The 18,317-nt window shown below is 26.5% G+C and overlaps 1 protein-coding gene across 3 annotated transcripts in view; it reads right to left on the bottom strand.

Moving 5' to 3' along the window:
- LOC129618581 (furin-like protease 2) overlaps positions 1-18,317 on the bottom strand; it is a 301,205-nt gene that overhangs the window by 44,268 nt on the left and 238,620 nt on the right. For all 3 annotated transcript variants that reach the window (XM_055533419.1, XM_055533435.1, XM_055533427.1), the window contains exon 10: positions 9,004-9,278. In XM_055533419.1, the coding sequence (XP_055389394.1) occupies positions 9,004-9,278 (275 nt within the window). The remainder of the gene's footprint in view (positions 1-9,003; positions 9,279-18,317) is intronic.

The raw sequence follows: 18,317 nt of genomic DNA, 5'->3' as shown, positions 1-18,317 counted from the left end.
CCACATAATTGAATCTATACTCTCATTTATTTAGAATACAATTTGGTTTTTTTCCCCTATTTGTATTTTTTTGGTACTTTCTTTCCAAATCTTGTATTTTTCTATACTATGAAAGTTATATTTAACGTAAAATCCTTTTTACTTGGAAAAACAATTTGAAATTTTTCAATATCTATTTTTCCATTTCCATTTTCCTTGTTTTTTTTTTCCTGTGGTATTCCTACACTTTTTGCCATTTTGTCCCATTTTTTCTTTGTTTCTTTTTTTTTCGTTCTCCACTTGACAATTTCATTTTGAAAATAGTTTTTTCCTTCTCAAATTTATTTTTTCTTTCTTTTTTTTTGCTGTTCTTTCTTGAAAAATAACGAAAAATATGTTTCATCCTTCATTATATTCACATATATATTGATGATTGAATCCTCTACTTTAATAATATAAAAGGAATATTGTATCTTTTTATGGGTACTGCCAAGGCAACATATTATTATATAAAACTCGTAAAAAAAAAAAACAAAAAATAAAACACAGAGCCATCAAAGAAAGAGAATACAGAGTGTCATTTTTATGTCAATTCTCACTGTATGAAATTGTCATCGTAAAAGAGAATATTGGGAAACTTCCAATAGTAGAGTATTAATTAACTTGAAAAAGGGCGGAAAGGAATACAAAATTATTTTGTGTTTTGAATTAAATAAACTTAATTTAAGTCACTTGATAAAATATTGTCTCTTCATAGTTTTGGAGAACTGCATTTATGAGTTCTTCCACCGGAAAATTTTAGAAATATGGTATTCTTTCCACACCGCTCATGATTGAAAAATGAAATTTCCTATAAAAATAAGTTTTAGTGAAAAACTTGCTTCTATAGAACAAAAATTTTGCGTATTCCCGTTATTCTTGCCGAAATCATAAAAATCCGACTATCTGCCTATTATGAAAAAACTAAAAATAATTTGCAAATTGAAAGATCTCGGAACAAATTCTTCTATCAAATAATATTAGGTTATCGAATTGATTAATTCGAAAATCTATAAAAGCGAGAATATAAAAGTTATAGACATGTTAACAAAAATAAATGCAGTTTTATGACTTAACGAAATCTAATCTTAAACTACCTATAATAATAATCAATAATTTCAGATTCATCCTAAAATTATGCAAAATTAACAATACTAATAAAATATTTTCATTGCACATACTTCTAAACTTAGATTATTATCTATATAATAAGTGTTATATGACATAATTGCAAATTTGAACGACTACACTTTTTAAAATCAAAAGAGCTATAAACTTTGTAATCTGTGACTTATGATATTTTAAAAAAGAACATGAATTTTAGTTCAGGACGCTTTGAAGTAAAATGTTAATATGAATCAATTTTTTGAGAAATTCAAAAAAACAATTTTAAACATAGCGTCGTTTCATCTCCGGTAGCAATAACGAAAGGTATCAGACAGGGTGACAGTCTAAGTCCAATATTGTTCAACATCGTGATGGACGAAATAATTAAGACTGTCAAAAATGCGGGTAGTGGTTAAAGAATAGGCGACGATGAAATAAAAATTATATGTTTCGCCGATGACGCAGTGCTTGTTGCTAATGACGAAAACAACTTACAGCGAATGCTTTATGCATTCGAAAAGGTAGCAGGAAAATTTAATATGAAAATCTCTGTCGAAAAAACAAAATCAATGACCTTCTCAAAAACTCCACTTCGATGCAAGCTTGCCGTCTATAATAAAAGTGTTGAACAAGTAATGGAGTTCAATTACTTGGGCTCGATAATAACGTCATCCCGTGACCTCAACAAAGAAGTGACAACGCAAGCCAGAAAAGCCGCCTCTATATCCGGGTATCTAAGAGATGTGATATGGAGAAGTAGAACAATGAGCATCAACAGCAAGGTCCGCATTTATAAAACATGTGTCAGACCGATATTAACGTATGCGATAGAAACAAGGGCTGATACAAAAAAAACAAGTAGTATAATGAATACAACAGAGATGCGTACGCTCAGATCAATAGCAGGATATACCATGTTTGACCATAAAACCAACGAAGAAGTGCGACAAAAATGCGAAATTCAAGGAGTAGAAAAATGGGGACGCAGAAGAAGAAAAGAGTGGAACCAACATGTACGCAGAATGCTCCCAGAAAGCATAGCTTATAAGGTACTCAGTGGCCGACCAAACTCAATGAGGCAACCTGGTAGACCGCCTAAGCGTTGGTACGAATGTTGGACATCTGGATCAACCGACAATCAATAGAAAAAAAAATATGTATATATGTATATATATGTATATATGTTTTATATTAAATAATTATTATATATAATATATAAGAGGCTAAGTGGTAAAAACAGAACAATGTTCTATAATAAAGAGGAAGAAGAAGAAGAATTTTAAACAAAATGTAATCTGACTACTTCATGATTTCTGTATCCAATTAAAAACTGTTATTTCCACTGTTTAATAGATGGTGGACTAGAATAGTATTCAACGTTGATGCGAGCCGAAAATCTTTAAAATGAATTTTTCTCATACCACCCACTATTACATAGTAACTCGTAAAACAACAACATTAATTGAATATGAAACACTCGGTACCGTACACATTAAAATTTCGTACAAAAATTGTAACTAAAAATAAAAGGATAAACTGAACAGAAAGAAAAAAACCGAAAGAAATAGAATATGAACAAACGGAAATGTCCATATAAAAAATAGGATATTTTTCTTTTCTTACTCTAATTTTGTTACTTTTATTATTATTTTTTTTTTTTTGGATGTTATTTCATATAAATTAGATTTCAAAATGATGAATTCGTCCTTTTTTTTATGTTTTGGTCTTCTACTCACTGTATACATATATGCATCTATATAACCTTATGGATTGAAGCATTACTCGGATAACACCATACTTTTTTTATTTTTTATTTCTATACTAAAGCTATGTGTATGAGTAGATCTATGCATGTACGAATATTTTTTTCAGATCGAAGCAAAAAAAATATACACTTATGTTAAGACAAAAAAAAAGAAGAAGAGAAGAACTGGACTAAAGGATAACAGAAGAAAAAGGGGGTAAAACAATTCTCAAATATCCAAAAAATACTATGTGTTTCAAATTTGATAATCACTTATTATTGGAACGTTTTACATTTAACCCCAATTATTAAAACTTCATAAAAAGTATAGAAAATAGTTTTTTTTTAATATTGGAAGAAAAGAGGTGTTCGTATGTGTTACACTTAGTTGGGTAACTAATAACCCATTTATTAAAATTCTGAAGAATATTTTTAAAAGAAAATCGAAGTTAATGAATTTTGGATCAGTTTTTTTTTCCTTGAATATCTGGCATTTAATTTTTAACAGGATTCACGAATCAAATAAACACAATCGAAGTAACGATGTCTTTGATGCTTTTTAATAAAATGAAAGTCAACTAATATAGGGAAATAAATTTTTGAGAATGTGTTCAAAAAGCAGGCTTATCAAGAATGATATAAATATAATTCACTTTAATATTGAGTGGTACCCCGAAACCGGACAAATCGATATCCCTCATTTCTTTAAACAGAAGGTGTCAGCTAAATATGAATGACATGATTCCCATCAACAATGATCGATTTTTCAAAATCCAATCTATTGAATTTAATGCAGTACTACTACAATGCAAATATTGGAAACAATATGAATTCGTAGAGAGAAACCGAGAGGAAAATGTTAGCAGAAAAAATTAAGTGATAAATGACGCCATAGAAATCGAAACTCAATTGAAATTTTTTGGAGAAAAAAAGAAAGCCTTGCTTATTATAAGTTCATTAACCTGTAAATTCAGAAACGATTTTATGTAAAGAAATTTAAATTGTGCGATACAAAAGAACAATTTTTATTACGCATTCAACAAAGTATACTTGAAGGCACTTGATCGTCTTAATGGTCAGAGAGTACCAGATACCATTAAATTTGAAAAGAATGAATTATAAAGCATCTGAAAAATTTGGGTCTGCAATAGAAGGAAAACAGCGTATAAATAGTCTCATTAAGCGCAAACTTCAAATGAGCTGATGAATTAGCCAAATTTGGTATGGCAAATTAATGTGGTCACCAATTTTTTAATACTATTTTAGCATTCTACAATATCGACAGTATTTTAAGGAAAAGTATTATAAATGTTGCCTTTAATACCCACCAGATTAAATTCGAATCTAACTGAAATCTGACAAGTGATTGAATTCTGATATTAGATTAAATATGACGCAGAAAATAAGAAGCAATGCGATTTTTATAAAATAATGTAGGAGAGGATAAATTTTGCCGTAATCAGTAGATTTATTCCTTATTTAAAATTTCAATAGATTGCAAAATCGTACTGCCAAGAATATTTGACATAAAGGTATATAAAGAGAATCTGATATATGTAAATGCTCATCAAATTCTATTTTAAATTAAAGCTTTTACTTTAGTCCGAACAATAAATTCCCCCTTATACTTTTGAATAAATTCGAGGATTTCTCACATCATATAATTTCCTGACAAATTCGCCAAATTTCTTACCGTTATTCCGTTAAAAATTTCAAATTTTTACCAACCGATAGTTATCGTATATAAAATAAACTTAAACACCCTGTACATTTTATTTAAATATATAGACATAAAAAATCTATGATAAACTGATATCAATGGTATAGAGAAATCTATACGGCAGTAATATGCACAATTAACTTTATGGATATGAAAAATAACAACATATACATACTTATATGAGAGAGGGAGAGAGAGAGAGAGAGAGGAAATATATAATAATAAAAAGAAAAAATATATTCACAAAGCAAAAAAATCTTGGCTGAGTGAGCATTAAGGACAATGATGATCGGTGATGACTATATCACACTCTTGAGAATTTTATGAATTATGATTTCTCTCGCATATCCTGTATAAATTACAAATATATTTATATGTAAGTGTACAGTGTAAAATGAATGAATTTGTTATGTGTTGTCGAAGGTATTTATTTTAAAAATTATGACAAAAAAAAAATTTTTCTTTTCTCCTATAATTTCAGGAACAAAATAAAATAATAACAATAAGAATAATAGGAAGAAAAACCAGAAAAAGGACGAACTTGTTTTTTTTTCTCTTCTCTCATATTTTTCATTTATGCTTTTTTACGTCTCAGAATTTTTTTACTTGATGGTTTTTAAATGAGGCTTAACCTCTTTTAAAAAGGCACAAAAGAATTTTTTTTTTTTTCGTATATCTACACCTACAGATGAGAATTTTTTTTATGTAAGTAACAAATAAACATACGTATATAATACGTGCCCACACACACATATGTGAATATAAATTTAGATTTTTAAGGATATTTTTAAGATGGATATTTTGTTTAGGGCTAATTCAGTTATTATGATTTGTTAAGAAACGGAAATACAAAATCAAAATATGAAAATTAAAAAAATAAAATAAAAAACAACAACAAAACAAAGCAGTCCTGATGGAGAGAAAATTTGTTAAGCTGTAGAAGTTTTTTTTTCCTGTTTTCTTTTGTTTTTTTTTTGTTTTCTTTATTCCTGTTATACATTTTTTTGACAAATGTGCGTTACTTTTGAAAGATTTACATCATCATTTCTTGATGTTCTTTTTGCATGACTGGATTGAATTTAAAGTTTTTTTTTTATATCCTTTTTTTTATTATTTATAAATAATATACATAATATTCATTACATACACGTATATGTACATAATATAATAGGTACATTATACAATATTTATGAAATATGAAAACTGAACCCAAAATTTTTTGGTATTTTTGGTTAGAAAATTTGAAATTTATCAGAATTAGATTATTGTTTTTCATGTGTATTTAAAAAATCCTTTCAAATACATACATACAAACATACATGTATTATAATATGTTTAAATAATAGTGAATAAATTTTATTATTTACTCCGGAAATTTATATTGAAAAAAAATATTTTTAAAGGAAATATGAAACATTTTTAGGTAACCTTAAATTTATTCAATATTATTTTTACTCATATTTAAAATATTTTAATTGTAAAGGATATTAAAAAATTGTTATTAAAACAAATTTAGTTTTATCAATAATAATTAGAAATAAATTTGTTTGAAAATACTTATTACTTCACCATATTTAATTTCTTAATGATTTTGGGGTTAAGTATATTGAGTTAATTGCGTTCTACATAAAAATGATTTCGTCGTACTATAAAATTTTAAAATTTTTAGTAGAGTTTTATACCCAAGTTATGGCATACAGAAATATTGTATGTAATACTGGAACGAAAGCTTTATGTAGCCGCATACTTTATACCTTTAGGTTTCTTGTTAGTTCGATTGATTCTAGCGTAATTAGAAAATTATATGAATCGAAATTAAAGTGTTGCATATGAGAATTGTAACAAGAAAACTGTGCATATTTTAACCTGATTAGTAAATATTTAACAATTTCTTCAGAAATTAGTAATCGAAATGTATAGCCTGAAACTTGACAGTATATGAAAAGATGGATGACATAACCAAATGAACGAGTCAAGGCAGAAAAATTAAAAAATTTTACTTCCCGAACTAGACTCAAACCAGTGGTCTACCGTTTTCCAAGCGAACGCTCTATACTAATTAGACTACAATGGTGTGAAGAAATTGCCACCAAATTGTTATCTACATTGGTTTGTTCTGCCATTGTATATGAAGAAATTTCCATTTTTGTACTATAATAATAATAATAATATTGGCAGCACTATTGTACAAAAATATGTTGTAATCATTTCTACTGCAATTGCAAATTAAATTCAATGTTTGGATGTTGTAATTTTTGACTCTTCATAATGCAATAATATAAAAAAAAAATCTGAAAAATGCAATCACTACATACATTTGTTTTAGGACTAAAGTATTAAAATTCCTAAGTCTTTCTTACATTCAAAAAACTTAAGATGTTAAAGAAATTTCTTAAAAAATTTCTTAAATTTCTAAAGAAATTGTGTTTGTATGTATATGTGTATGTATATATATTTCTTAAATTGAGGACATAGTTATTTTAATCAAGGATACAGAAAAGTGCAACTATATACTTGGTGGTTTAATTGGTTTATAAATTATTTATAATTTAATGGAAAAATGTATTTGATTAGTTAAATCAGAGCAAAATCAGAGACCACAAAATTATTTCTAGCATGAAGTAGGCACCACAGGAACAAAAGAGGTTTATGATGCCAAAAAGAAAAAAATATCCTATGGAGTATCTATAGATAAATTATTTACTTTGAAATTGTGTGTCAGTTAAAATAATTTATGAGTTTTGAAGTTCCAAAATGGAAATGAATCCAATAAAATTTTTAATTTTTGTGAAAAAAAAATTAATTTATTTATTAAAATAAACAAAGAAAAATTATGCAGCTGTATAACGTAGACGTGAACAGGAACATTTTCTCCTCAAACTGAATTCGAAGCAATGCCGTACCGTTCTTATCATTGCCCGAACAGTACAGAGGTTTGAAAAAATTCTAAGCGATTTGTTGGTTTTTGCAATAAATCATCATTGAAATAGAAAAACTAAGCAGAATGTTTTGCGAATTCGACAAATTTCAAATTTGTTGGACTAAAAGCGATTTGACAAGTATGCGAATTTTGCCGAAAGCATAAAAAATTTTGTTGTAATAATGTAATTTAAAATATTTTCATTATAATCAAAATAATCACTATATTCAAAAGTACAATGCTGCCATTGCGTAATAGCATTAGCGAATAAGTCTAGTCACCATTATTTACGAATGGCAGCAAACTTGCAAGAACAAACAAATTCGATAAGCTATTGAGTTCGGCATTCAATATAAATCCTGGTAATTGGCATACAGAAATTTTTTTGGAAAAAAGGGCTTATTAGTTTCACTCTGTCCGTCCGTCCGTCCGTCCGTGGACACTTTTTTCGTTTACAAAACTTCTACACCCTTTAAGATAGAAAGCTGAAATTATACGTGCATAGATCTTTACTAGGAACTTATTTCCGTAGAACAAAATTTTTACCTATCTCCCCCCCTCTAGAAGTTATACCCCACCAAAACCTTAAAAATGGCCTTTTTTAACTATTTGTTGCAATGAAACCATAAGCATCTTTGAAATTTTGCAAACGCAGAAAGGCAGCGACTTGCTTTCCCTAGTGCGGTATACTATAGTTAAACTTTAGAAAAACAAAATGGCCGTTCAAATTTACCGTTATCTAAAGTCCTTTTTTTCCAAATTTTTTTGTCGTTTTTCTTCTAGACCCCAGCTTGTAGAAGGTTGAAATTTTAGGGGATTTTAGAGATTAATAAATACTTCATTTCGTTAGAAGAAATTTTTTTTCCATCTCCACCCCCTCTCAAGTTATCACCTCTTGAAATTTGTAAAATTTGAATTTTTGACACCTTACATTTCCGAAACCGCAAGCTTTTTCAAATTTCTATAAACGCAAAAAGGTAACGGTAAATTCCATGACATTAAAAAATATAATTATTTTTTTTAACTCTTTATATTAATTTTTGCTTTATTTCAAAGACTGCATAAATCGTTCATCCTAAATATATGCAATCCTAGAAATAGTTTTGTATATGAATGAAAATAATTTAGAAATAGTGTGATAGGTATAAATAAACCGTATTTAAAAGCAGAATTTTCACTTGTTGAAGGGAAAAGTGCTACAATACAAACCATTAGTTTGACCCAACTTTATTTTTTTCGATTAATTAATTTTGATATTAAATTAAAATTTATCCATCTCCGCACCTTTTATGCAACTAAAATTGAATTGAGTTTTGATTAACATACAAAATTTCAATACCATACTTATACTATAGTAATTAGTGCCTGATGAATGCAAATGCAATTATAACGTTATGATTGTATTTACTCAAATCTTATACATTTTATAAAAAAAAATCATTCAAAATAATATTAAAAAAAACAAAAACAAGAATAAAAAAAAGTTAAACTTACAATCATCGCATTTTCCTTCACGATTCGCAATACATTTTCCTTTTTTTGTTATATTCCAATTTTCCTGACATGTTAAACATATACCAGTTGATATACATGTTGCACAACCTCTTGGACATTCCATACATTCTTGACGTTTTTTATCACCATAATAACTATCTGGACATTTATTTAAACATTTTCCATCAAATGCAAAACGTCCACTACGACATGTAATACATTGTGATTCAGATGAACCATTACATGTTTCACAAGATGGATGACATGATGCACAACTAAAAAACACGAAAAAATAAAAGAAAAGTAAAAATATTTTGTTTTAATTTGTAAACCAAAGAAATGAAATATAAACAAAGACATATGACGTAATTTTATATTGCAAATAAACAAAACGTTGGAGAATACAAAAATTCCATACATTCTCATATACACACACGCACCTACTATACAATTCAAATATATTTTTAATAGCAGCGATTTTCATTCCCCATACACAGTATGTAAATTAAAACAATATTTTTCAACTTCAAAATCGAAATTGCCATTTCAGTTTTCACCGACCGCGTTGAGATTAATAAGGGAAGTATAACGATGATATTAAATTTCAATTATCGATGATCAAGTGAAATATATTGCGCCGTAACACAGAAAAATTTAAATAAGCTATTCTTGCAAAAGACCTGGGTATATTACGCTATGCGATCGCGTATATTAATTTGCATTTCGGATGAACCGATTTTGATGAAAAGTTTTACTTAAATTTACCCATAATTTGCAGAAAGTAGGTCAAATTTTTAAGTACATGTCAAATATCAGGAAATAAACCTTTACTACGGAGACGTTGTTACATTTTTTCCAAAAATATTCTACCGATTTCTTAGAAATTTAATCTTTTAATTTTGATTATTAAACTAACAGAGAAGCAAATTGTCGGGAATATCAGGCTCGAAAACCGAAAAGAACAGAATATTTTGAAATTTAATATTAGAGTCCTGTATGTCAATGAAAACTAACAATCTTTTCAAGTTGTTATTGATGTTTAATGGGTGTTCAGAAACTAAACCTCTACAGGACTTTTTTAATAGGACTTTTTGCTAAGCTATTGGGATTTATGTTATTCAGAAAATGTACACAGCAGTCGATTATGTACTGATCACATCAAATATTTTTTAACTTTTTCTTGTATGTTTAAATTGTTTGGTTACATTGGTAGAAAAACACGCATTTTTAACGAAAATGTAAACAAAAAATGTGTTTTTAAGAGGATTTTTGCAAAAAAAGAATTAGTAGAAGTGCTTGTGTTTATGAGTAGGCGGTTGCATTCAACAAAAAGAAAGATCCTGAAGGAAAATTGCGTTTATCCCAGAATTATCAATTTATAATCTAATTATGTAGGTAATTATCCACGTTTTTTTCATGTTTGCTGCGTAGGTATATACATACATTTAATTGGCTTAAAAAGTATGCTGATTAAGCACAAAATAAAATACAAAATAAAATCCTAAATACAAAACTCCAATTTTTTTGTTCAGTATTAAAAATAATTTGTTTTTTCTTATAGGATATAGGAGGAGATAAATGATTAAGAAAATAATTCGTTTGTTAGTTGAATATTAAAATAAAGAAATGGTTCTGGCACCAAATCTGCGTTGTTTCGAAATAAACGCAGAAATTATTGGAACTGAGTAAGCTAAATAAAGTGCTTGGTTCCGGTTCTTATGGTTGATTTCGGTTCATGTAAGCAGGATACTTTTTTTCGGCTTTGAGCTCTCCTTATGTTAGTCAAGTTGTTACACGAAACCGTTTTATAATGAACTCGTAGCTGTATTGTAACAGCATTATTGAGCTGATTTCACTGGATTCCAGAATCATCTTGATTAAAAATTGATGAATTTAGAGGTTTAGCTGGAAAATGTCCGAGTGGCGATTATTAGTCTTTTCACTGGCCTATGTTGTCCTAAATATATGCAAAAATTTACAAACTATTTCTGATCATTTGTGCAGATTTTATTATTGGGTTTGTTTGTGTAGATTTTATATTGGTGCAGGTGCAAATTCTTCATAAATATTATTGAATTTCAAAATATTCAAGACCCTATCATAACATAACCTAATTATTAAAATTTCAATAAATTTACAATGTCAAATTTTCATATTCAAAAATTTTGTAATATTGACGGGTTCGTGAGAACTTGTCATTAAAATATTCTTTTTTTTTTCTTTTTTCAATCAAGAATTGCCATCATTAGAGTTTATCGTTTTTCAAAGATCTTCAGAAAATTCAACGGAATCGTCAACGACAGATATTGTCCTTGTCTCTCATATAATAATTAAATCTCATTAAAAAAAGAAAATGTAGAAAAAAACATCTTTTGTTTCGGTATTTCTCTCTCCGCCCTATCACATGACATTTATCCTTACTCTATTTTTTTTTATACTTCCTTTCAAAGTTTTTAAAATAAAATTTATATAACGTCAGTCATTTGAAAGAATTTAATATGATTTTCTTTTTACTTTTTTCATATTTTCATTTAATGTGTGTGTGCACTGTGTGCATATGGACTAGTACCCAAAATCGTGTATTGGCAGAAAGGCAGAAAAAAAAAAGAAATTGTTTTTGTGCCGCGATTTTCTACAAATTGTAGATACAAATGTTGCTCATATAATGCACATATGCACGTACACATATATATCAATAATAACAGTAAAAAAAATAAAAAAATATAAAAATGAAATTTAACCACACAAAATTTTTAAAAATCATTTTCCTGTAAGCCAAACTGAACGGAAAAATATAACGAGAAAAAAATTAGAATATTAAAAAAAAAGTTATGGAAAATTAAAGGAAATGTGAAAATCATAGGAAAAAAAAACTCAATAAAAAGTTTTTCAAAAATAAAAAAAAAAACGAAAATAAAAACAAGATTTTTTTTTTTAATGTTACTTAAATTAAAGTACCACCACACAGAAATATGTGAAATAAAACGTTCAAAATATTTGAAGATAGGAAAAAAAAACAAACAAGCAAACGCGGAAATAAAAAAAAATATTGAAAACAACCATGAAAGCATTTTGACGGTTTCTCTTTTCTGCTTAATGCTTATTTCGGATAAAGATCATTTCTTCACTTTTTGAACTTAACACGATCTTTAAGTATTTCTGAGATTAATCTTTCATAACTCCTTAACGCATTTTAGCCTGTCTCCGTTTATTGAAAAATTTTATCGCTTCATATGTCATGAAATGCGACGCGGAGTTGTCGGAACAATAAAATTTTTGTTACAATTCAATTTCGGACAATTCCAATTGGATTCGGAATATGTCAAATGAAACTCTATAACTACGCGAAATTTGAATAATTATTTTTAAAAAAAACAATTACTTTACAGCTTTAATTAAGCTCTTAATAAATTGAGAAATATTAAAAACTAACATTATTTATTATGTGGCAATCAACATTTTATTATATAAGAAAATTTCATTGAAATCTACAAAATATTTTTTGGAGTAACTAAAATTTGTGATTTTAGAGTAGTTTCCCCAAAAATATGATCCTTGGCGCTTGAACGAAATAAAAATTAAATCGAGGAAATATTTAAAAAATAAAAAATCTAATGCAAAATCGTTCAAATCGGCGTATATGAAAATAATTTGAAAAACTTGGGTAAAATATAGAAAAAGAAAAATATAAAATATAAAAGAAATTTTATAAAAGAATGGCTTTTTTTTTTATATAATCTTTTCAAATTCACATTTTCAGACTATACAACACTAGGCTGTAGCTCCTATCTTTTGATTAGAAAAATGTGGAAATGAAATTTTCCGCTTAAATGCCGGTTTCTTGTTAAAATTATGCCTATACTAAATTGAATTTTCATTTTCTTTAATATAAAAAATATTTTTTCTTTTTTATGCAATTTTTGTCTGCCTGATGAAAATAATTAAGATCTACCAAGTACCCATTTTTTGGTTTAAAAAAAAATTTATATCTAGTCAGATGGGTTCACAATAATTGCCATTATTCATGACGTATGGCGAATTTTTTTAAAACAAATCAAAACTGTTACCATTGAATAACTATGGTTTAAAAGTAATTCCAGAGAATTGTTGTATCAGTTGAGGAATTCTTCAGTCTGAGTTGATAAAAGTAATAAAATTTTTAGAAAGTATTATTTCTTTCATTCATCTTTTCAATTAGTTTGAAATTCAATAATAATACTTCATAAGAACTTTCGACAGATATGCTTATATAAAGAAGATCTAAACGAGTGACGTCAGGCTTTCATTTTAATAACGAAAATAAAGCAAAATTTGTCTAGAGAATGGTACATTAAAAGCAGAATACTAATTGGATATATACGAATTGGATGTTTGTGTGCCATAAATACAGCATTATAATGCATATTACATTCATAAACTAATTTTAATATTTGCTTATGATCCCGGCAGTAATTCAGTAGATATTAACAAAATATTTTTGAAATTTGTTATTAATTGTCCAGTAAATGATAATTTAAGCTCTGCATTGTATCAATCAGAGTACTTTAATGTAATAAACGCGAGTTGATTATCGCCTGGCCAAAAGTCATCTATTATTAAACATTAAAAGTTTTTCTTTATTGGTATTCTTTACAAGATTTTAATTATAGGTACAGTGGAGATAACTTTGGTTTTATTTTATTCGACAATATCGACAGTATTAATTTTCTAAAAACGAGTTTTTTCCTGTGAGTTTGTTTCTGAATTAGAAAGTTGTTAAATTTATGGCCTGCTTGTTATGAGTCCCTTTAGTAGTGAAATAATTGTACCAATGCCTCTTGTATCAAACCAAATCATTGCTCGATTTTGGATTTAAAACAAAGAAATTATTGCTGAGTTTTTTTTTTAATCTGGATTTTAAAATCATTTTTCTATTACATCTTTAATTTGATTAATATTAGAAAACAACCATTTAATTTCTTTATAGCTCTTTCAGGTAAAATTTGTTTCTATAATTTGGTCAATCATTTTTATTCCATTATAATTTTTGAAAATAGTTTTAAAATTAATATTTAAAATTATTTGAACTGATCACAGACATCAACCTTAATGAATTTTTAAATTATTCAGGTTTGTGTCTTTGGTTTGCTCTCTATTAATAACCTAATAGAGAGCAAAATTTCAATAACAAAATCAGTTTTAGTGAAAAAGTAATATGTACATAATTTTGCCTGAGTATTAGCAGTGTCACAATACTTAAATGCGGAAGAATAAATGCGTTTTAATTTTAAGAACATATAGAAGCAAAATTTAATTTAAAACACGAGGTCAGAAAGCTCTTTCTGATTTGTGTTCCGCGTTTGACATTCTCTTACAAAATATTTATTTATTTATTTTCTTTTTAAATAAGAGAACAAAATAATTTGAAATTATTTCATCTGAAAAAATTTAAAAGTGTTTTCTTTTCATTTTTTTTTTTAATGACAGAAATAATTATAATTTTCTTTTCACTTTCTCTGTTCACTTTCTGTGTCCACTTTTGTGTCATCTTTGTTTTTTCTTTTTTTTTATATACGGAACATTTTAATTTTTTTCCCCTTATTTTTTTAAATTAAAAAATATTGCATTATAATAAAATTAATTTACTTCAAATCACATAAAACGTTTGTACAAAAAAAAAATAAAAAACAAAAAAAAATTAAGTGAAATTGGCATTGAAGTGTGAAAGAAAAATTATTTTATTTTTTTTCTCTTATTCACAAAACGTCAAGAAACAAACGATTTACAGAAGTAAAAAAAAAGGAGCTATTTAATAACATTTAAAAGAGGACAACATCTGTTTTTGATATCCATTTTGTGTCCCTTTCTTTGTACTCGAAAATGAAAGTTGATTGTTCCTATTTAAAAGTTAAAATGAAAAAAAAAATTTGAAGCATTTTATTTGCTTTTTTAATTTCTTTTTTTTCTCTAAAAATTAAAAAAAACCATTTATAATGAGATTCTTCATGTGATTAATATTTTCTAAGCTAGTCTGTGATTATTCATAAATAAAATATGGGAGTAAACGCGAAGACCATTACAAAAATATGGTTATCCGCTGATTTTAATGAAAAACAAAAATGAAAAACAAATTTATGACTCTTTTATAAAAAAAAATCAAAATCATAAGTTAAAAAACTTAATTAGCGGTTAATTATGGTTTTTTATTTTCGATGAATGTATTGTATCTAAAAATGGTAGGTATTGCGTTAGTATCAAATTTCAGATGTTGAGTTTTCAATGAAAAATGCATTTTTTCGAGATACGAAAACAAAAAAAATCCTATTCTAAAAAGAATCCTGTCTGTCAGTCGAATATTTCAGGAATTTCTTTAGATGTCAATGGCAGACAATTTTAAATTTTTGATTATTTTTAACAGAGTCATGCTTTCTTAATATTTTGTTGTATGAATTCTACTTAAGAATATGAAGAGTTTAAAATTTTTCGCGTCAAATAATATACCGGGACTAAATTAAGGACTCGTATTAAAATTATTTAGTTATTTAGAAAAACATTCGTTCAATTTTTTTAGATTTTGAAGCAAATATTCTATTCAAAAAATGCACAACGCGATTGATCGGTCGGTAATGTGTTAATCTCATCAGATTTTCTTCTTTTTCGTATATTAGTAAGTTATATATGAGATAAAATTTAATTGAATTTTTAAAATAATATTATTATAATTAATTCATAAACATTTTATTATAGAACGAATTCATGTGGAAGTACTCCTATTAGCCGAAAATAGAATTAAAATGTTATTACTCCATTTATTCACATACACAAACAATTCAAATATTTCTAAACGTTCTGTTTTCTGTGCAATATTGTGAATTTTTTTTTTATTTTATAAATTTTCATAAAATATTCAATCTTAGTGTCCTTTTTGATTTTATCGCAATAACAATAAGACATCATTTTTGTAACGAAGAATATTATAAATAAATTCCTCAATATTATCTAAAATATTTATACAATGTTAAGAATGAGATAAGAGATGCAAATGACATTGTCTTGATATTTTTATCGTAAATTTATTGTTTGTGTGAATATGAATAAATTGTTATTCTTGTTGACCCCATAGTCAGTTATAAAAAGGACTTTTTAGAAATAATGAGAAAATTATAATTTGAAGTGATTTTTTGCTAATTTATTTTAAAAATTTCAAAATGCTTATTAAAAATTTTGTTATAACAATTTTATGAAAATGCACTGCAGAGTACCGGGTAGTTTTGAAATCATTATAGGTCATAGAAAAAAAGATTTTCAAAATATAATTTAACAATGATTTATAAAGTTATTACAACAAATACAGAAAATTTCCAGTTTTAGAAAATGAAAATTGTGTAAAACTGTTGCTAAAGGCAACTATAATGATACAAATTTGGGAAAAAGGGCTTCAGATAATGATTAGTTTCGAAAACCATTCTATTTTTCTAACGTTTCTACTAATTGTGTTACTCAGTTTATAAGTACCAAATCACTATTTTTCTGCTTTTACGGAATATCGAGAATTGGCATTCTTTTGTGTGCTTTTAATTTTATGATAGAGAGAGAGAGAAGTCATATAAAAATTTAGTCTGACAGGAATAAGCCTTTCAGCAATATTCGTTAGTCTATAAAATTTCCGTTTTCAAATGAGCGTTCATACGGATGAGCACATTATTTTCTAATTATATTTAGAATTTATATTATTAAAAACCTTAAAAGCGGCAAGTGAATGGAACGATATATTTAGCATTGTGATTCTCAAATCGATTACACCAAATTTTCCAGAATAGAGAAAAATATAGCAATTATTTTAAAATTAAAAAAAAAATTGAAAACGAAGTTGTGTGCGGGGAGAGGGAGGAGAGAGGACGCAATATTTCGCTTTACAAACTTGACAAGGCACAATCCCATTTTTTTTATAGATTCAAGGTATAAAAAAATTTAAGTACCTTACACATTAAATGTAATAATTTATAAGTCCTTCTAAATGAGAGATGAGAAGTTTAGAAAATCAATTCAAATTGGAAAGGAGACTTTTTGACTTTTTTTTTTTATTACTTTTAGGTATTTAAAAAATTTTTATATTTTTACCTACAATAAAAATAACATTTTTTATTAAAAGAAGAATTTTAATAAAAACAAATAAAATAAATACAAAAAAAATCATCGTTTCTTGACAATTTAATATCCTGACACAGGATGGATTACTCAAGTCAATTTTATCAAAAATTTTTGTATATATATATTTTCCATTTCCAATTTTCTTATGAATCACAAAATGCCAAATGACAATCAATTTATTTTGATTTATTTTTTTATGTTATTATTTAAGGTATATATAGACGACACAGTAAAATAAAATTATAATTTAAATTCAAGAGGATATTAAATCCTGGATATAGTATAGTTTTAAAAAGGACAGTATAACTGTATATTTCCGTTTTGAAATACTTATGATGAGATAATGAAATTTTGATTATTCCCTTTTCTAATCTGTTATATTCTATGTATAGATGTGTATGTACGTATAATATTCAATATTTTGTACTAAAATAATTTCAATTTCAAAAAATGAGAAAATATAAAAATATTGTAAATTTACAAATTTCGATAAAACGTAATTGAATTTTATATTTACATATATACACACGTAGGCATAAGAAATCACCATTTGTATAACAGATATTTTCATATTTACTCGGAAATCATATATTTTAGAAATTAAAATTTAGAATCTTGTTTTTTGAATCTTGAATTTGTTAAGAATCATATGGAAATTCATAAATTTGGTACAATATTTAATTAATTAAATGGAGAATAAACTTCTTGTACAACTTCAGAACAGACGGATAAAGTGAACAAAGAAGCAAGTTATTTATAAAACTAAATCACTAATTAAAAATCTAAAGCTTTGCTGATTGAAAACAGTGTTGGATTAATTAGAAATTCCGATTGAAAATCGAGTAAATTCTTTGAAACACCGTACCTTTCATACATTCTAAATGCATTCGCTCATTTCACATACTTTAACTAAAGCCATTAAAAATTTTTTTAAAGCAGATTCAAATTCAGTTTAATATTTTTCCAATTCATAGAATAAAATGTCGTTTAATAATTTGTAACCATTACACCAATACATAGACAGTAGTTGCTTTTATTATTATTTTTAAATTAGTCGTTACATTTGTAATATATTACATAAGAACATACTTGCATAGTGTAAATAATAATATATACAAACGTAATATATACAGAACATATATACACGCATACATGTATAGTATGTATGTATGCTCATTTATTTC

This window comes from Condylostylus longicornis, unplaced genomic scaffold, assembly GCF_029603195.1.
Source record: "Condylostylus longicornis isolate FDR11 unplaced genomic scaffold, ASM2960319v2 ptg000001l, whole genome shotgun sequence".
NCBI classification, from domain to species: Eukaryota; Metazoa; Arthropoda; class Insecta; order Diptera; family Dolichopodidae; genus Condylostylus; species Condylostylus longicornis.
Note: the sequence above shows the minus strand (reverse complement) of the source record. Positions and strands in the feature narration are given on the sequence as shown.